The sequence below is a fragment of the Epinephelus lanceolatus genome, chromosome 3, assembly GCF_041903045.1.
Source record: "Epinephelus lanceolatus isolate andai-2023 chromosome 3, ASM4190304v1, whole genome shotgun sequence".
In the NCBI taxonomy this organism is placed as follows: domain Eukaryota; kingdom Metazoa; phylum Chordata; class Actinopteri; order Perciformes; family Serranidae; genus Epinephelus; species Epinephelus lanceolatus.
This window is the reverse complement of record NC_135736.1, coordinates 10,896,490-10,917,982: the sequence shown is the minus strand read 5'-3', so window position 1 is coordinate 10,917,982 and position 21,493 is coordinate 10,896,490. Positions and strand designations below refer to the sequence as shown.

At 38.4% G+C, this 21,493-nt stretch overlaps 2 protein-coding genes across 4 annotated transcripts; one reads left to right on the top strand and one right to left on the bottom strand.

Moving 5' to 3' along the window:
- Window positions 1-3,963: 3,963 nt before the first annotated feature.
- On the bottom strand, window positions 3,964-13,665 carry LOC117255315 (uncharacterized). The gene is made up of 4 exons (XM_033624071.2): window positions 13,295-13,665; window positions 11,730-11,874; window positions 11,341-11,470; window positions 3,964-4,515 (listed from the first exon to the last, which is right to left on the bottom strand). Exons 2-4 carry the CDS (start codon window positions 11,842-11,844, stop codon window positions 4,203-4,205), a joined length of 558 nt encoding a protein of 185 aa, XP_033479962.1. The 5' UTR covers window positions 11,845-11,874; window positions 13,295-13,665; the 3' UTR covers window positions 3,964-4,202.
- nfam1 (NFAT activating protein with ITAM motif 1) lies at window positions 5,597-21,337 on the top strand. 3 transcript variants are annotated; one of them, XM_033624070.2, is made up of 7 exons: window positions 5,597-5,738; window positions 11,965-12,090; window positions 17,557-17,823; window positions 19,551-19,666; window positions 20,347-20,475; window positions 20,597-20,707; window positions 20,804-21,337. In XM_033624070.2, exons 2-7 carry the CDS (start codon window positions 12,021-12,023, stop codon window positions 20,864-20,866), a joined length of 756 nt encoding a protein of 251 aa, XP_033479961.2. In that variant the 5' UTR covers window positions 5,597-5,738; window positions 11,965-12,020; the 3' UTR covers window positions 20,867-21,337. The 3 variants fall into 3 exon arrangements, with proteins under 3 accessions (XP_033479961.2, XP_033479959.2, XP_033479960.2); XM_033624068.2 differs by lacking the exon at window positions 5,597-5,738 and adding an exon at window positions 5,862-6,009; XM_033624069.2 differs by lacking the exons at window positions 5,597-5,738; window positions 11,965-12,090 and adding an exon at window positions 16,841-17,132.
- Window positions 21,338-21,493: the final 156 nt, after the last annotated feature.

The window sequence follows — 21,493 nt, the reverse complement described above, 5'->3', positions numbered from 1 at the left end:
TTGTAAGGACTTGCATGTATACACTTTTCTTTATTTCTGTTTTTAAATCTTAACTTTTAGCCCAGGAAACAAATGGGTGTTTTTGAACAGTATTTGGAATTTTTATCAATTTCATTGGTACTGATGATCCATGTAGTACTGTAGGTGTGTGTGTGTGCGTGTGCTTGTTTGTGCAAGAGAAGACACCAATCTTAACTAAAATTTTGAATATACTTTGATAAATATGGCGAAATTGATTCAAGATTTCACTAGGATAGAAAACATTTCTTTTTATTAATGATCAGTTTTCTTGATAGTTTGTGTAAATGCTTTTAAACAAGGTTGAGGTCTTGATTAATACATTCATTGTCACTGAAGAAGCCTTTTTTTCATTTCAACTACTTTTCCTCTTATTTTCCTTTTGAATATCTGGTTTCATTACTTCTGTTATTGTATGTGCCTGAATACATACGCTTGATTACCTCTGTGTGTGCTCATATGGGAGAGAGACAGAGTGTGTATGAGAGATAATTGTCTATTGTACATGTACTATAAAGCTGTATGTAAATACTTTACCTCACGCTCATGGACTTTTGATAAAAAACTGTACAAAAACGGCAGAGAATAGATCTATTTGGGATAAATCTTTGATTCGTAGGTCCCCTTGCAAAATTGCTTTTGTAATGACTTCAGGCCAGGTTATGTGCAATCGTTTATTATCACACAGATAGTGTGCACATTTAATGAGTCACGGTTTGTCGATGTGTTTTTATTTTCTGTTTGATTTGGTCCAAAACCAGCTAAGAGGGTTGTTTTCTCAAAACACCATCATTAATCGGTACACAGAAAGCACAATAGATCATATGTTGCATTTTTACAGAGGTAGTCTCTTTTCTCTCCTTTTCGATTAATCTTCTGTTTTTTGTGTTTTTTCGCCACAGAAGAAATCAAACGACTCCACCCCTGAGCTGTACAGATTGTGAAAAATGTACATACGACACAAATCTAGTTCACCCTCGCATTTTTTGTATGGAGAGAAATTACTTGTGTGAAGAGAGTATTTCAAATTTGATTGACTATTTAGTAATATTGAAGATGAGATTAAACACAGTCAATGTGAAAATAAGTGCTGAGAAATATTATTCTTCTGTCTCTTTGGAATAAAAGTGTTGAGTATTAATAAAAAATGAGAAATCTCAAACTAACTTGTCTTGTTCTTTTTTTATTTTATGGTTGCGTCCGCAGGTCAGCAGCAAGCAACAGCTCCTCACACTTGTACACGTGTGTCCTATTTATATTTGACATTCAAACGTACTGTGTACATATTGTAACAGATTATATCATTATGTTTGTGTTGTAGGTCGTCAGTGGATCTGAGATAATGGCCGCAGCTGAGTGTCATCTTGTGTCCTTTCACTGCATCTTCGCTTTGTGTGTCATAAACAGGGCTCTTATCATGTGAGATCGATGTTACTCATGTTGGACAAGTGTTTTTATACACCAAAGAGAAAACAGATGAAGAGGTTTGAAGTGTAAAAAAGGTGGAGCAAGAGGCAGGGGAGGAAAAAAAGAGAGAAAGACAGGGAAGGTAGAAGTGATGCAAACTGAACCGAGCAGCCGAGATCAAAGCCCCCCAAAAACCTCCCTCCCCCTCACTCCTCACACTCTCTTTACTCTGAAAGCCTTGTCCAGCAACAGGAGTTATTTAAAGAAACCTGCAGGTTTGAAAATGTACTGATGCCTTGTGTGTATAGATTTGGTGGGAGAATTTTAACATCAATGGTGTTGGATGCTGACACAGAAGGAGGTGAGGCGGTTGAAATAATCTTTTAATCAGTTTTTATCTCCTGCTTCTGAGGAGAAAAAAAATCTTTACTATTTTCTCTCTGTTCTTGCTCATTTGTTCACTCCTCACACCAAACCAACAACCTCAGGATGCATTGCAACACATGTAACTACTTCTTGACAATTAACTGTTACCTAGCAACTGGCTCTTTTTCCAGGGATGGGGAGGGGGGGTGTAGAAAGTGAGACAGGGAGAGAGAGAGGGAGAGAGAGAGAGAGAGAGAGAGAGATTTACACAGTATTCCCACAGCATCTTAACTGGATTGGATGCAACAATGCATTGACAATACAATACCAAAATGGAAAGTACAGCCTGAGCTTAACACCCACACATAGCAGTGTAGAGAGGAGAGAAGAAGAAGGAGGAGTAGGAGGAGGAGGAAGAAGAGGAGGGGTGCTTGATGTACAGATTACAGTTTGAAGAAAAAAAGGGGATGAAACCCATGCAGAAGGAAACAAAAGAGGAACTGACAAGTGGCGAGTGTGCAGACGCTGGTTGGAAAAGAGAGAAAGTGAGAGAAAAGAGAAGGAACACGCTGCAGAGTGTGGCGTGGATGACAAGTGGAGTTGTAGAAGAAGAGGAGAGAAACTGGTTGCTGTAGAAACACTTGGCAAAGTTTTAATGAAGGCATAAAGTTTGATGCCTGTGCCCACAACACACACACAGACGCACACACACACACACATAGCAGATCACCATATGCAAACAGTATAATTATGTTAGCAGATAATAGGCACCCCCTGCTGGGCCCATGAGGACCGTGCCTGACTTCAGCTGAGCAAAAAAACAAAAGATCAAGCTTCCATGAATCAGTTGTAATGTCACATGTGGTTACGGCAGCAGGAGAGCACTGACACCATGTGGTAACAACATGGCATCCTCCGGTTACTGTGTGTAGTTTAGGTACATTTCATGTGTGACTGGAGGTAAGGCAGGTGTAAAGAAACAAAACACAGTGGTGACAGATGCTACTGAAAAGACACATGGAAGTTTTTGGTGTAAAACTAGAATACATTTGGGGGTGGGGGGTTGCAGTTTTGTTTTTTATTTTTCTAAATATATGTTTATAAAGGACTCCTCTATCAATTTAATATTCGACTTCCACTGAGTTTGGGGGACTCACAAGAATCAGATTTGAAAAAGAAAAGGAAAGAAAGAAATGAAGCAGTAGAGATATCCTGACACTCGGTGGTGTGATTGAAGCTTCAAAAACACTGGATCCTACATTTCCCACAATGCAGTTCAATATCTTCCTCTTTTACTGGTAAATGGCCACATCTTTCAAACTCTGTAAATGCCTTTTTTAAATATATATATACTTTTGAATATGCAACTGTTTTATAGGGCTGAGTGGGTCCTCATCAGTTAAAAAAACTTCACGAAAAAAAAGTTATTAACCCTTTTAAGTTGGAGTCCACTATACATGCCTTTAGCTTAGTGGTCAATATTTAGTAAATTAATAACACATGAAAATAAATAATCATATTAATAAGAACATTACCATAAAATTGAGAAAAAAATATATATACTACTTGGTGTGGTGGAGGGTAAACGAGGTATACCCACCTCTTTTCTGACTGTTAGAATACCCACCTATCAGCCAAAAAGCCATTGGAATATATAGTAGAGTAAACCCACTTCCTCCATAACCTACCCATCTGCGTAGTAGGTACACCCACCTCATCAACTACCACTGCACTACTGAATATTCTCTTCTCTTCTCTTAAAATCATCCCGTTCTTTGCTGCTTATTCTTGCAACATATTTTCTTTATTTAACATGGCCACTATCCCAAATGACCAGATAATAATAATAAAAATTTGATGAAGCCAGTTTTCACCAAAGTCTCGTGCAGCCATGTGATTGTTTTTTTCCAGCAGTTAAATATTACTTAAATTAACACAGAATACTCATTTGTTTATGTACCAATACATGAAAAGTAAAAAAGTGAGCCACTCACTGTTTCCAATGTCAAGAATAAACCTTTAAAAATACACATTTAAAGGATGCTATACAAATAGCTAATAATAGTAATAATAATATAGATGTATAGTGTTGGAAGGATGTCTGTGTTTCTGAATGTGTCTGAACTCACCTGACATTAAGAGCTGGACAATAAAATAATAATAATAGGCTAATAATCATTAAAAGTATTTATTAAAGATATGATTTATTTATCTGCTAATACAAACAATAATCATAATCTCTGATCTCACAGAACAGTGTCTGTGTTTCATTGTCATATATGTCTTTATGTTATTTTATCAAAATGAAATCCTAACACATAAAAATGCATTTCTTACATCATATAAGCCTGATAGATTCAGAAGCTCTCTGTGTGTCACACACCGACACCAGCCTCCCTCCATCACTGTATCTATCTCTCTCTCTGCACCAGCTTCACTCCTGCTCCGTTGTTCAGGACCCTCACCCGTCTCCTCCTCACCACCCGGCTCCCCCTCGGTGGGCTCGCCCTGGCCGAGGTCCTCGGGGTGTACCGGGCCAAGCTCGCCACCTCTCCTCTCAGGCTTGAAGGTGCCAGAGCCTCCCCCTCCTCCACCTCCCGGTAGCCGTGGTGACGGAGGAACGGTTCCAGGGTTGCTAGGCGATGAGAGAGTTCGGTGATGCGCCTGCGCAGCAGGGAGACTTCTCTGAACAGATCGTTGACGGACTCGGATAGAGGGCGCACCCTGCAGGACAAACAGAGGAGGCTCAGCTTCACAGATCACATCATACTGTAGAATATATAAGACTATATATATTATAAATTACATAAATATCTTTACAGCTGGGAAGAGCAGTATGTTGTGATAGGGTAACTGATTATAACTTGTTTACAATAATTATTGCTTTACAGTGTGCTCATGTGCTCTAACTGCACCCTCATGCACTATAATATTCTTTAATATCGCTTTATATCATTAGACTGGCTGCAGAATGAGTTAATGACGTTACAAGGGAGTTTTGAAAAACAAAATAATTTGAAATCTTCTATTATTTCATTTGCTTAACCGTCATATCTTCTGTAGTTGGGACTGTCTCACCACATGGTCCATTTATGTGATCATATCACATCACCTTCATCAGCAGAGGGCGTTTGCACAGTTGTCAATGTCCAAATTTTTAGACCAATTTCATGGAGTTCTTGTTACCTTTAAAGCTTACATTTCAAAATACAGGCTAAAATTTCATGATAACATGGTAAAATGTCTGCTAGACTATGTGATACGATGATGTACTTTATGATGTTTTGCAAAGTACTGTTTCCAGGGTCAAGAAGGAACTTTTATCTTGTGGAGATCCAATTCACACAAAAGCTGAGGTTCAAAGACTTCTTCAGCCAGGAATACAATCCTGATGGACAAACATTTTTATTTACAGTTTAATTCTAAACATGTTAAGTCCAAAAATAAAATAAAAATGATTAGAATGAACCAGTAACAACCTATTATGTGTAATTTGTGTGTAATTGTTGGTAACTGTAAACTCCTCCTCAGGTCATGAAAGTTTGTGTTTTTATGAGTGTAAGTAAATTGTGTCCATGTTTGCATCTTGCCTCAAATTGTCCCATGAGGGAGAATTAAATAGCATATTTGAACTAAATTCATATAAATGTAATTGACTGAAATACTGAGAACATTCCCTGCTACTCTCATGCGTTTATCAAGCAATAACCTGCAGGTCTGAGATGAAGGAACTTGAGGGGTGTGTGTTTGAGTGTGCCTCAAGACAAGTGCTAAAACTGCAGTTCCTCTAACGGCCACTAGAGACTGTTTCCGAAACGAGTCAATCCTTATAGACCCCCATGTTAATATGTCCAACCTTACAGCAGAAATAAACATGTTTACAGCCCGATACAAAGGACAGTTTTGGTCTCCATAAATACTTCACCCATTTATATGACAGCTGGACGGTGAGTGAATTTTTATATAACTCACCTGTTCAAATGTTCTAAAGGCTTGAAGTTGTGCATAATTGTGGCCGTGACCGCTATGAGTGACAGGTGGGTGCCGTCCATTGACAAGTCGCTACCACCGTGATGATGTTGGTTACACAAGCTGTTGCTGTTTCAGTGCGTTTTCAGTTCATGAAAGTCTATTGTAACTTTTTGGTTGCCTAAAAAGTCTTGTTGGTATTTGCTTGTACTAAAGACCCTCTTAGGAGTCGAATGTTCATCTTTTCTGGTAAGTAGGCTACAGTTTCTCGCTAGCTAACAAAAACGTAGCTGTAAATGCACTGTGCTAACCAAGCTAGCAGCTAGCGTAAGGGTTATCACTTGTCTTAATATGGTCAGAGGCATAGACATATATACATAGACGCCGCATTGACTGCCGCTGCCTATCAGAGCCGACGTCCTCGCCGGCCGCCATCTTGGACGGGTCTCGCTTCGCCTCCACAGTGCATTCACTTCTATTGAGGAAGGAGCTGTATGCACAAGTAAAATAGAATAACTCACTGAATTTTTAACTGATTTTCACGCGGGTTGGTTTGTTACAAACGGCACACATGTAGTTATGATACAGGATGCTTTCGTACATTAAAAATGCGGGATTTCATGCTTTAATACTTTCTGCAGATAGCAACAGCATGTTATTTAGATCACAACAGTTATTTTTTTCACCTCAACCCCAGAGTGGGATATATATATATATCATAGACTGTATAAAATAATATATATATAATATATTATATATATATATATATATATATATATATATATATACACACACACACACACACACACACATATATATAGGCTATATGTATATATGTATATATATATATATATATATATACATACACAGTATTTATATACTGTATAATAATAATTTATATACTGTATAAACACAATATACACAATACAAAACATAGTATAGCATGTTATGTATAGCGCACCTTTGTGCACATATTCACTTTTCCACCAGCTGTGCTGCAAATATCCATCCTTCTCATCCTTCTGTATCTTTTTTCAAATTATCTTGACCACAGTCCCATTTTCATAGTTATAATACCAATACCAAAATTAATTTCAGTGTTTATGTAAATATTGAAAATGGTTTTTTTACTACTTTTGAGGGATCACAGCAGTCAGTGTAATAAGAATAAGAAGAACTTTATTAATCCCCAAAGGAAATTTCAAAGAAGTCTGTAAGATCATCTATTTAACAAAGAATTATTAAGTCTGATGGCTGTGGGTATAAAAGAGAGTGAGTGTGTGTGAGAAATAAACTCAATCAACAATCAAGTTTTTTCTTTATTAAAATATATTAATAAATTTATTAATATGCTATACTATGTTTTGTATTGTATATATTGTGTTTATACAGTATATACAGTATAGCCTATATATATATATATATATATATATATATATATATATATATATATATATGTGTGTGTGTGTGTGTGTGTATGTGTGTGTATATCTATATCTATCTATCTATCTATCTATATATATAGTATATATATAGTACGATGGAGATATATATATATATATATATATATATATATATATATATATATATATATATATATATATATATATATACAGTACAGGCCAAAAGTTTGGACACACCTTCTCATTCAATGCATTTTCTTTATTTTCATGACTATTTACATTGTAGATTCTCACTGAAGGCATCAAAACTATGAATGAACACATGTGGAGTTATGTACTTAACAAAAAAAGGTGAAATAACTGAAAACATGTTTTATATTCTAGTTTCTTCAAAATAGCCGCCCTTTGCTCTGATTACTGCTTTGCACACTCTTGGCATTCTCTCCATGAGCTTCAAGAGGTAGTCACCTGAAATGGTTTCCACTTCACAGGTGTGCCTTATCAGGGTTAATTAGTGGAATTTCTTGCTTTATCAATGGGGTTGGGACCATCAGTTGTGTTGTGCAGAAGTCAGATTAATACACAGCCGACAGCCCTATTGGACAACTGTTAAAATTCATATTATGGCAAGAACCAATCAGCTAACTAAAGAAAAACGAATGGCCATCATTACTTTAAGAAATGAAGGTCAGTCAGTCCGGAAAATTGCAAAAACTTTAAATGTGTCCCCAAGTGGAGTCGCAAAAACCATCAAGCGCTACAACGAAACTGGCACACATGAGGACCGACCCAGGAAAGGAAGACCAAGAGTCACCTCTGCTTCTGAGGATAAGTTCATCCGAGTCACCAGCCTCAGAAATCACAAGTTGACAGCAGCTCAGATCAGAGACCAGATGAATGCCACACAGAGTTCTAGCAGCAGACCCATCTCTAGAACAACTGTTAAGAGGAGACTGTGCCAATCAGGCCTTCATGGTCAAATAGCTGCTAGGAAACCACTGCTAAGGAGAGGCAACAAGCAGAAGAGATTTGTTTGGGCCAAGAAACACAAGGAATGGACATTAGACCAGTGGAAATCTGTGCTTTGGTCTGATGAGTCCAAATTTGAGATCTTTGGTTCCAACCGCCGTGTCTTTGTGAGACGCAGAAAAGGTGAACGGATGGATTCCACATGCCTGGTTCCCACTGTGAAGCATGGAGGAGGAGGTGTGATGGTGTGGGGGTGTTTTGCTGGTGACACTGTTGGGGATTTATTCAAAATTGAAGGCACACTGAACCAGCATGGCTACCACAGCATCCTGCAGCGACATGCCATCCCATCCGGTTTGCGTTTAGTTGGACGATCATTTATTTTTCAACAGGACAATGACCCCAAACACACCTCCAGGCTGTGTAAGGGCTATTTGACCAAGAAGGAGAGTGATGGAGTGCTGCGGCAGATGACCTGGCCTCCACAGTCACCGGACCTGAGCCCAATCGAGATGGTTTGGGGTGAGCTGGACCGCAGAGTGAAGGCAAAGGGGCCAACAAGTGCTAAACACCTCTGGGAACTCCTTCAAGACTGTTGGAAAACCATTTTAGGTGACTACCTCTTGAAGCTCATGGAGAGAATGCCAAGAGTGTGCAAAGCAGTAATCAGAGCAAAGGGTGGCTATTTTGAAGAAACTAGAATATAAAACATGTTTTCAGTTATTTCACCTTTTTTTGTTAAGTACATAACTCCACATGTGTTCATTCATAGTTTTGATGCCTTCAGTGAGAATCTACAATGTAAATAGTCATGAAAATAAAGAAAACGCATTGAATGAGAAGGTGTGTCCAAACTTTTGGCCTGTACTGTATATATATATATATATATATACAGTACAGGCCAAAAGTCAAATAGCCCTTACACAGCCTGGAGGTGTGTTTGGGGTCATTGGCCTGTTAAAAAATAAATGATCGTCCAACTAAACGCAAACCGGATGGGATGGCATGTCGCTGCAGGATGCTGTGGTAGCCATGCCGGTTCAGTGTGCCTTCAATTTTGAATAAATCCCCAACAGTGTCACCAGCAAAACACCCCCACACCATCACACCTCCTCCTCCATGCTTCACAGTGGGAACCAGGCATGTGGAATCCATCCGTTCACCTTTTCTGCGTCTCACAAAGACACGGCGGTTGGAACCAAAGATCTCAAATTTGGACTCATCAGACCAAAGCACAGATTTCCACTGGTCTAATGTCCATTCCTTGTGTTTCTTGGCCCAAACAAATCTCTTCTGCTTGTTGCCTCTCCTTAGCAGTGGTTTCCTAGCAGCTATTTGACCATGAAGGCCTGATTGGCGCAGTCTCCTCTTAACAGTTGTTCTAGAGATGGGTCTGCTGCTAGAACTCTGTGTGGCATTCATCTGGTCTCTGATCTGAGCTGCTGTTAACTTGCGATTTCTGAGGCTGGTGACTCGGATGAACTTATCCTCAGAAGCAGAGGTGACTCTTGGTCTTCCTTTCCTGGGTCGGTCCTCATGTGTGCCAGTTTGGTTGTAGCGCTTGATGGTTTTTGCGACTCCACTTGGGGACACATTTAACGTTTTTGCAATTTTCCAGACTGACTGACCTTCATTTCTTAAAGTAATGATGGCCACTCGTTTTTCTTTAGTTAGCTGATTGGTTCTTGCCATAATATGAATTTTAACAGTTGTCCAATAGGGCTGTCGGCTGTGTATTAACCTGACTTCTGCACAACACAACTGATGGTCCCAACCCCACTGATAAAGCAAGAAATTCCACTAATTAACCCTGATAAGGCACACCTGTGAAGTGGAAACCATTTCAGGTGACTACCTCTTGAAGCTCATGGAGAGAATGCCAAGAGTGTGCAAAGCAGTAATCAGAGCAAAGGGTGGCTATTTTGAAGAAACTAGAATATAAAACATGTTTTCAGTTATTTCACCTTTTTTTGTTAAGTACATAACTCCACATGTGTTCATTCATAGTTTTGATGCCTTCAGTGAGAATCTACAATGTAAATAGTCATGAAAATAAAGAAAACGCATTGAATGAGAAGGTGTGTCCAAACTTTTGGCCTGTACTGTATATATATATATATGTATATATCCATCGCACTCTGGGGTTGAGGTGAATAAAATAACTGTGTTGTGACCTAAATAACATGCTGTTGCTATCTGCAGAAAGTATTAAAGCATGAAATCCCGCATTTTTAATGTACAAAAGCATCCTGTATCATAACTACATGTGTGCTGTTTGTAACAAACCAAACCGCGTGAAAATCAGTTGAAAATTCAGTGAGTTATTCTATTTTACTTGTGCATACAGCTCCTTCCTCAATAGAAGTGAATGCATTGTGGAGGCGAAGCGAGACCCATCCAAGATGGCGGCCGGCGAGGACGCACTCAGGCACTCGATGCGGCGTCTATGTATATATGTCTATGGTCAGAGGTGGGTGGTTCCAATAATCCAAGATGGCAACGGCCAAAAACTTGTGTCTTCAAACCAATGGGTGATGTCACCATGGCTATGTCATCCATTATTTTATACTGTGTCTGTTTTTTGTTGGGGTGAGGGGGACAAATACACATGTTGAAAATTCCCCTCAAAGTCTACAGTACAGTTATGGTCAAAAGTAGTTTCAGCCCTGCATGTCACTTACAGTACCACTGGTAAAATATGACAGACTGTTGATCGTGGTGTGCCAGTTAAAGCTCCACTGTGTGAGATTTAGGGAGATTTACTGACGTCTAGCAGTGAGAATTGCAGATTGTAACCTGGTGAAACATCTCCCAGTAAGAATTCCTTAAGTGTTCATTGTTCAGGTCATGTGGATAATTTAGCCCCTGGTAAAAACCTCCACAGAGGTCTTTTCCTCTCCAAAACAAATGGACCCAGTGATTTAAAGTTTAAGAATACTGAATAAAGCAGTTTCACATGAAAAAAATCAGTGGCCAATGAAAAAATGCAAATCTGTCTAGAGGCATTGTTTGGTTTGTCTGTTCTGGGCCACGGTAGAAAGTTTTTTAGGTGATTATAAACTAAAGATAATGTACTTATTATATTCTATTTCCATCAGTATTTCCCCCTAAATCCTGCACACTGGACCTTTAAAGAAGTGATGGAGCAGAATACATCACTCGGCAGCTCAGACAGCACATTAGAGGGTGATAGAGGTGTTAAAGGTACCTGGAATAGTCAGGCAGCAGTGTGCTGGGCTGAGAGTGCAGTAAAGTCTTGATCTCACGGAAGATGCGTTTTCCCCAGGCGTCTAAAACTCTGGTGACGCTGCGCACTGAGGCTACATTCACACTATCAGCTGAAACCAAAACATCCCACCATCAGGCCTCGATTTAAAGAAAACAGCCTGAATGAATCATGAATTTTACAGGCACATGTGTTCTAATCACTTTAAGATCCAAATATTTATCTCATCTGTGTAGAGTTTCTTAAATTTCTGCTTTTCATTCAGTTCACCAAGAAATTCTTTTCAGAATTCACAGCTTCAAACATTTTGTCACTCAGTGATTATCAGGACTCGTGTCTCTATAACGTTAAGACATCAAATGGCGATTTACCTCCCTCTCTATAGTTCCAGTACCCATAATCCAGTTCATTCTCCTCGCTGGCTGAACGGGCCCCAGTTGCCATGGTAACCACCATCAGCAGCATCAACAGAGAGGGAGGGGCCATAATGAGCAGACAGACACTCCCCCCCTTTTTCTTAAAAAAAAAAGAGAGAGAGAAAACCTCAAAACGTATGTATCATCTGTTAAAAATAAACAGATAAAGTTGTTTTTCCTTTTAATGCAGACGGAACGAACACAAACGAAAGAAATAAAAGAAGTGATCAAACACAGACAGGTTCCATGAGCACCAGCCAGGAAAGAGTCAGCAGATGTGCACACACATCTGTATCCAGTAATGGAAAACGCATAGGTAAGTACATTTACTTAACTACAGTTTTGATATACTTATACTTTTCCATTCTCTGCTACTTTATACTTTACACTCTACTATATTTAGGCCTGTCTGACAACTAGAATTACTCTGCAGATAAAGATTTTACACACAAAATGTGTCATAAAAATAATCAGTCTATGTAATATCATGCATTTTTATGGCTGAATAGATTTTCTCCAGTTTTCCCAACTACAACATTAAAACAGCCGATTGTTAACACATTAGTGAATATGTAATAGGATAGCGCTCTGGAATAGGCCAATCTTTATCATACTTAAACGTTTGAGAATCAGAATCCAGTTTATTGCCAGGTTTTCATAAACAATAAATTAGTTTTAGTGTTACTCTGCATAAAAAAAAACATGGTAAGAGAAAATTACAAAAAACACATGATGCAAAAATCAAGTATTAAATATGCACAATCTGAATTCAAATAAAAGAGCTGTGCAGCTGACACTTAACTACATTTTGCTGCTCTTACTTCTGTAGGTAACTTTTACATGCATCACTGTGGTATTATTTCCCTTTTGAATGGTTGTTCTACCACTGTGAGATTGTCCCTGCGCAGGTAGTGAGGTTCTTTGAACTATAAAGGCATCCATAAATCTATAAAAGTGCACTAGTCTTTAAAAAATCCTTTCAAAATCCACTCACTTTAGTTAAAGGCCTGAAGAAAGCTGCCTTTTTGTCCTGTGACAGATGTTATGAGAAGTTAAAGACTGCAGTCCAATCTGACAAAACAAAGGAAGTTCTCAAATCTTTACTCTAATCCTGTGACTCCAGGTGCGAGAGGAAAAACAAGAGAGGAGGTGAAGGCAGGCGACCCAGAAAAGAGGAGAAAAAAGAAACAGCGGGATTGCATCCATATGACAAAGTCCGTGAATCACACTGGACAATAATAAGCCGATGACTCATTGCTGAGGTATTATAAATGTTTTCAGGGAATATGAATTTGGAGGCTGATCAAAGGCACAGTGAAAATTAGCCGAACTGTAATCTGATACAGCTTGTTTCACATCTGGACAAACACATCAAACAATCAAGCCATGAACCAGTGTCCCTTCACTATGATGAGAGTTGTTTGTGATGAAATAACTCCATGTCTTATCTCTGCGGACCAACAGTTCAGTGGTAGAAGCATCACAGGCGGGAAAAAGAGAGCAAATGAGCCGATACTCACGACTTTGAAATGATGATGATGCTTCAGTTGTCAGCAGGAAGTCCTTCTCCGATCTAGTTTGAATACCAGATTCTTCTCTCGCCTCTCCACTCTGTGCCACTGCCCCGCTCTTTTCTCCTTATTTCTTCTCCCCCCTCACTCTCTCCTACTTTCTCTGATGCTCTCTCCACCCTTGCCTTGCAGCTGTAATATAATTAGGAAGAGAGTGTGGCAGGTCCAGTGCTGAGTTTAAAGACTCCGTATTCGTGGAAAGCTGTCGTATCTTTACACTCCAACACACGCCCCAACTCCTACTCTCTCTCTCTCTGACACACTATGACATCCAGTTGTTGCCAGATGTGCAGAACGTCCTCGTGTTTCAGTTAATTCTCATAATTTAAGTCTCCTCCTCTTCACCACTCCGTGGAACAGACAGGTATATGTGTCCGAAGCTGCGATCTCACTCTGCTGCAGGATCCAGTTTCTGCTTGAAACTTGAGTTATAGCCCTTTTTCATCTCTCTCTGCTTCTCACCGTTTGGCCTTTACCCCCACAAAAGCAGCTCGCAGCCCCAACACACCTCAGAGACATATTTCTTAAATTCTGCCTGGTTAAAGAATGCAGAAAGATAATTATTCAAATCTGAGGACCAAGCAGTTGAGAGTATTTACCCTCGACTCACTGTGTTTAGGAGAGCAAGAAGTTTTTCTTTACTTTACTTCGTGTTACTATTTCCTGCTCCTCAACACTTTCACTTCACCACATTTATCTGACAGCTGTAGGTATTCTGGTTAAGATTCCCATACAAACTGATGCATTTTTATATATTGCTCTACCCTAGCATTTATAAAGTACTCCGCTTCCACCAGCTACAGCAATAAAGTGCTGATTAAATCAGTAAAAATTATAAGAATAAAATCTACAGCATATACACACTGAAAGGACGTTTGAGGATTTTCATTTTCAACACTTTAGAAGTATTCTGAATGGTTGTTCAAGTAAAAGTACCATAACTGTAACACATGTAAAAATACTCACTTTCAAGTTAAAAAAAAAAAAATAGACATGGATTAATAAAATGTATTCACAGTACCATAAGTAAAAGCAGTCAGTAGGGATAATCTGTGAGTGTTCAAGTATGATGATGCATTAACAAGTAAGCTAAACTTAAATGTAGAACTCCATCGATTGATTGATCAACAGAAAATACATTTTTAATCACTGATATATTTTTCTAGCAAAATGTAAGAATGACCTTCTCTTCATGCTCCTACAACACAGTAAAATGAATATTTTTGGTTTTTGAACTAGTTTTCGGACGGACAAAATGACATTTGAAGAATGAAAAGTAGTAAAAAGTGAAAAGTAATAAGCAGAATAATCACTGATGAAATATTTGTTAGCTGTAGAATGACTTAAAGGCTAATAGTGATTTGTGATATTGGACCTAATAATCAAATTAAAATTAAAATTGAATTGGAATTACTATCTATACAGCCCTTTGGGGCATGCTTTGTGATTGGGCTACAATGATCTTTGCCTTGACTAATCTGTAAAGTACTTTGGTATTACCTGTGCTGTATAAATACATTTGCCTTACCTTGCCTTGCCTAAAGTTGTAGGAGGCTGAGGTGACGCTACTTTTAATTGCTTTATATACTTTGGGGCAAGGGTGTAAGCTTTGTTACACTGTGGTGAATTTTTACGCACCAGTTTGTGCCTTTTCTGCATCAGTTTATTGTGGAATGTTGCATACTTCCTCCTTCAGTTGTGCACAGTTGCCTCATCTTCGGTTTACAGCAGATTGCAACCCTGTTTACTGGAGGCATTATTACATCTATGAGCTGCGTTCTAGCAGGTCATCAAAATAAAATAAAAGTCCCTTGCTACTTTCATGTTTTGATTGGCAGCAACAAATGAGGCTCTGGCGAAAGCTCAGGCAGGAAGACAGTACTTTTCTTTCTCAGGCTGTCAGTTTCTTTCTCACCCTGCTCACTCACTATCTCTAGGTGTCATTATCCAGGTAGGTCAGTTGAGTCATCAGCTGATTTACAATCAAACAATAGCACAGCAACACAACTTCTCTGTCTGCCATCTCAGTCACGTTACTGTTCCTCATTTTAAATAAGGCTCTTTCTCTGCCATAGTTCTTTCTTGCTGCTGTCCTGTGCACTTTTCACCTCCCCATCACCAACTAGTCTTACGGATTCATCAGCCTCATCGGCCTCAGCAGTCAGCAGCCACCACCACCAGTCCCTCGATCACAAACTTCTGTTGAATCTTAATCAGTACAAATCATATGTTAATCTGTACACTCATATCCTATTATATCATATCAAATCATATATACACATACAATTTAACTTTTAATTTAAAATATAACTTTATAGTAGATAATTTAGTAAACAAAAGTTTAATATTTCCCTGTGAGATGTAGTGGAGTAGAAGCATAGAGTAGCAGAAAATGGAAATACTTCAGTAAAGTTTCTTAGAATTGTAGCTGAGAACTAAAGTAAAGTTCCTAATTCCAGACTTTTAACATCAGGGGATATTGAACATTTCATCCACAATGTTTTAAAGCAAATAATATTCAATATGCAACACTGACAGTCTTTCCAGTCAGTGTGGTTTAAAAAAATCAGTGTTACCTGTCTCAGATTCAAACATCAGATATGTTAAAATCTGCGTGTGCATTCAGGAGGACTGTTCTTTTATGTTGTACTTTTTTCAACCTTAGTGCTAATCCACCAATGTTTGTATAAAGTAAAGGATTTGTAGACTTTACTGCTCAGGAAAGAGGGGAGATAAGGAGCGCAGGAGATGTGAGATGAAATGGAATGAATTATTCTTTATTGACTGGCATCCAGATGTTATTCCAGCTTTCTGTGTCTGTTTTCATGCTGTGGCTGAGATGAGGTCAGAGTTGGCCGCTAATGCAGCCAAGACAGAAAATGGTGAAAGAGTCAAGTGTAGAGAGGAAAGAAAAACAGACAAACAAATGGGGTTAAATGACAATAATAACCGCTGCACTTCAGCATCTGCACACCTCTCCTGGCAGCCTCAGAAAGTGATTCAACAGAGAGTGAAGAAGTCACTGACATCAGCCGCAGCTGGTTCACATTAGTAACAGGCAGTTTGTCACCTTCAGCTGAATTCCAGCTTCTCTCTCTCTCTTTCGCTCTCTCTCCTTATTCTCACACACACACTCACACACCGTATTTCTCCCTCCAATCTTGAGTCTTTCGCTTCTTCTGTCTCTTAAAAAAACACATGACGAGGTGTGTGATCACGGCTCACACTTGTAATTTCTCCAACACCGTCTCACTGTGGAGGAAAGCCAGCATTGCACATCCAGAGGCTGACGTAACAGAATAATGCAAGTAGAAATCTTAAGACAATACCAAGCAAGTTAGAATAACATAACATACATAATAACATAATAATGTATAATATTATTTCTATGCTTATCCTTATCTTATCCATATCCTTTTGGTGTGCAGTGCTCTCAGACTTTAATGTGAAATATCATGCATCAAGTTGTAATGGCTCTTTTCATTAGTGCTCTGGTCTCTTTAGTGTCCCCAGTGAGTCAGTGTCCAGAAAAAGAGAACATTTTGAGGAAGTGGTTTAGCCAGAAACAGGAAACTCAACACTGCAGTTTATGTACCAAGACAAACTGAAACACTGAATAGATTTGTGGAACAACCTCAACGAAAAAGAAGGTTAAAATAGAAACATCTTTGCACAAACCTCAAAGATCGCAACATGGGAGCGCAACAAGTTTGGCATCTTTCGTTAATCTCCACCTGGATATCTGTCTTTGTCTTCCCCTCTTTATGCTCTGGATCAGGCGCAACAGGTAAACCTCTCAGACTATATTTTGACACTGTACTTGAAAGGGTGACAAAAACTAATGTACCTCTTTGATTTAGTTTTTTTAGCCAAAGACAACTAGTTATTATTTCCATTACCAATGTATTGTTTTGTTATGTTATTATTGTTTATATTATGTATTCTTTACATCTATAAATTTCCAAAAATAGTGGAGAATGTGTCAAGGTTTCCCAAAACTCAAGGTTAAGTGTTAAATATTTTTCTTTTGTCGCACCAAAACCCAAAAGACGTATTTTAAAATGATATAAAAGAGAGAAAAACAGACTTGAGAACATTTGGGAAGCTGGAACCAGAGAATGTTTGATGTTTTTGCTTAATAAATGACTGACTGATTAATTAACTAATCACTCTAGCTCTAATATTAACCTCTATGTTGTGTCCCCTCACAGAACTCAGCCTGAAGGGCCGAGTCTTTGTGGCCTTTGTGGGCGAACATCTCAACATTAGCTGTGAGTTGAAGATACCAGCGAACCACACCTCAGATGTGCTGATGTGCTCTGATCCTAAAGGCAACGAGATATACAGGTGTGAAATCCATGAATCTGACCAGCCACAAAATCTCAACCTGATTTTGGAGCCAAAAAATCTGAGCCTTTCAGGAGAATACAGCTGCAGATATGGTACTGAGAACGTGTACTGGTTTCTTCGAGTGAGAAGTGAGTATGAAAAGATATTAATGTGACTCAAAGATGGAACTGAAATAGATTTTTAAGGTAGTAACGAAGCAGTTACCAGATTTAAAGGTCCACTGTGTCAGATTTAGGGGGATTTAGTGGTATTAAACCGGTAAAAACACTGATTAAAGCAGTTTCACATTAAAAAAAAATCAGCGTTTTTCCAATGCTGCTTGTCAAGGAGGGGCTTCTAACCATGGTGACTGACTCAAAAATGCAAAGAGCCCTATCTAAAACCAGTGGTTTGTCCATTCTGCGCTACTGTGGAAACATGGTGGAGCAACATGGTGATCTCCAAAGAAGAGGACCCGCTCCCTCTGTAGATATAAACGTCTCATTCTAAGACAACGAAAACACCATGATTCTTATTTTTAGACGATTCTACATTAAAGGAAACATAGTTATTATTTCGATGTCTGCCAATATATCCCGCTAAATCCTACAAACTGGACCTTTAATACATTTCTTCAGTTCTGTCTTTGTATGAGATCTTTAACTTTGAGGTGATAACAAGGTGTGAGCTCTCTGTAAATAACTGTCCACAACCATTTTTGCTGCTTTACAGTGAAGAACCACTGGATGTGGGGCAGGTTTGCTCCTCGTCATTTTCTGTCTCGCAGCACTGTGGCATAGTATGAAAAATATTAAAAGTATAAAAGTTACTTTTTTTTACATTAATTGAAGATAAATTTGCCTAGAACCGTTGTGGGCAACACTTGATTGAAAGGAAGGAAGTACAGCCTTTAGAAGACGTATTTATGGAAGTATCAGCTGAAGATGTGTAAAGAGAACTGGATACAGCATTGGAGGCGGGGCCCTGTTCATTCTTACGAAAGTTGCTCAGTGGCAAATAAAACCAAAAAGTTCTAATTCCGGGTATGAAATTACCCAGGTCTTCTGCATCCTTAGGGCCCATAGGGCAAGCGCACTAGCTTTCCTTTAACCCCTAAATCTGTCAAAAGTGCATACATGTATGATAGTAGGAAAATACCTCTGGATTCGGCTTTTAGTGAAATGTACAACTTTTAGGACAAAATGTTTTTACCAGGGGCTGTTTTAAGTTTTCATACTGGGAAGTTGACTGTACCTCAAAAAGAAAAAAAAAAAAGTCTTTTTGGGCTCAGTGGCATCACATGACAGACCCAAAGTTGTAATTTTTTATATATTAGCTTCAAAGCCCAGCTCCATTCCCAACTGCTTGGTGTCAACACAGGACCTGTTTGGCATAAGGACACATAAACTGTTGAATAAGGTTTTAGGTCACTTATTTACACAGTGTTTGCTAACAAGTTAGCTTCTCACTGTAATGCCTAAAGAGGCAATGTTGTGGAATTTGCTGGTTTTAAATAGGTCTTCATTGTGACAGGGCATGAACTGTGAGCAGCTCAACCAACTGATGATTTCATTTAAAGGATAGTTAGAGCCCCCAGAAAGAAGAAAATATAGTATATATTCCAAGACAAAGTAAACGTATAATTAAAAAAAGAAATAAAATACACATAATTTTGTGTAACATAAATATATGTTTATCTTTATTATCTCTTTAATAGTTTTGCGTTCTTTGCAAAAAAAAAAATGTCAGCATTAGTCTAATAATTAGACTAATACCGAAACTGACAGTGTATTCAGTTTTTATTGAAATACAAAAGATACAAAAAGTCCTGCAATATCCCTGCACAGACTGACATTACATGGTGGATGTTTTTCAGGAGAAGGCTACAGTGAAATACAGGATTACACACAATTCTACATAGTCGCCATCATTACTGGCCTGCTGCTGGTTGTCAGTGTAGTCGGCTCAGTGATTGTCTTCAGAGAACGTGGGGTAAGTTTAGCCCTGCTCATGGCTTGGCAGACATTGAGAAACATGCATGTTGCAATGGAAGAATGTTGCTTTAGTCTGAGGGATATGATGAAACTGACAGGCCATGTTGTAGATTAGTTTCTGATGCTCTAGATGAAACTGAGTCTTTTAAATATTCAAATTATATTTAGTTGATCGACCCAAAAATAATAATTATTTGCAACAATTCGATAGTTGTCATCAAGCCTCTACTTAATATAGATCAGCCTGTAATAATCACAATCACAATCCTATCAAGTCTACACTTTTTGAATAAGATCACTGAAAAGGCTGTATACCAACAACTAAGTAACCTCCCTTTGACACGGTTGACTGTACAATACAGGTAGTCAGACTGGAAAACTGGTCTGGTCTGGTGTCCTATCTGGAGGACAGGAACTACTTTGTGTTACTCAAAAACACTCAATGTTGCCTCATCCTGTCAGTGACTGTAGTGTTTTTATAGCACAAGTCTAAAGGCAGGTCTTTCCTGCTATAAACCCAGATTATTAAGTGTAAAGCATTTCATTCAAGCATTTAGTTAACTCTGAGTCCTGTCAAAAGATACAAAACTAGAGAGGAAGTTGCTACTCCAGAGGAAAACCCTCATGTGCCTCATCCAGTTGTTTTACTTTTTTTTAATCGCCTTTTTTGTTGTTTAGAAAGAACCCATCACTGAAGGTGGTGACACTGTCAGAAAACGAAAGCAGAACAGAGAAAAAATGAAGGAGAGCGAAACGGAGGAAGACAACGTCAATGCAATAACATCTTCGTCCAACTCTTTCTATGCTGTAAGCACCTTTCTACTCATCCATATATATTTCACTTGAATTAAATTGTGCCACTTCATTGTTGTTCCCTGTATGCTCTGCATCCATATTTTAATTTTTTTCACATGTATAATCTTCTCAGAGTCTAGAGACTCGGCCCAGGTCCATTTATGATGTGCTGGATCTCTCGGCTGCTAACAGGATGCCAGGCCAAAGCAAAGCTAAACCCAAGATAAAAGAACCCAAAGAAACGGTCAGTGTGCACTTCAGGTGCTCCGTCACTTTTTCTGTTATCAGTGGAAAACAATGAAACATGCAGACAGTGACCTGTGTTCTACTTCCCCCACAGATGGCACAATCCACACAAGACCAGCAAGAAGGTGTATTTGAGTCTGTCTATGAAAACTTTTGAATCACAAATAAACTTTTATCAGCAGATTGTGATACAGTGTTTATGACTTAGATGATCTCAGTTTGCATTGCTGTGTCATTTTTACCTGCTACCAGATTCTTTCAAAGTAAAAGTCACAAAACCAAAATGTTAAAATACTGTTACATGAACATGTTTTTCAAGTAAAAATACAAGAGCATTATCAGCAAACATATCCTCAAAGAGTAAATGCTAAAGTAATCATTATGCAGGCAAAATGACCTTTATCATTCTTAAAGCGTAATTTATTACATTAATACTATGGATGCATTAACATTGTAATGTTGTAGCTGGCTGTGGTGGAGAGAATACTAACTATTGAATTTATTGTTGGGGGTGACATTTTCTGTATTACTATGCATTATATGTTTAAAATATGATTCTGAAAAGCATATAGTAATTACAGCTGCCTGATAAATGTAGTGGAATAAAATCTACAATAAATTTTAAAAAGTGCAGTGTTTCCCTCTGAAATATGTTGTAGTGAAAGTATAAAATACCATAAGTACCTCAGAGATCTACAACATAAATTGAATTAATAAATAAAGTAATAAATAATTCTGTCACCTGCCTCTGCTGTCTGTGTTTCTGTAGCATATTTCCTCATTT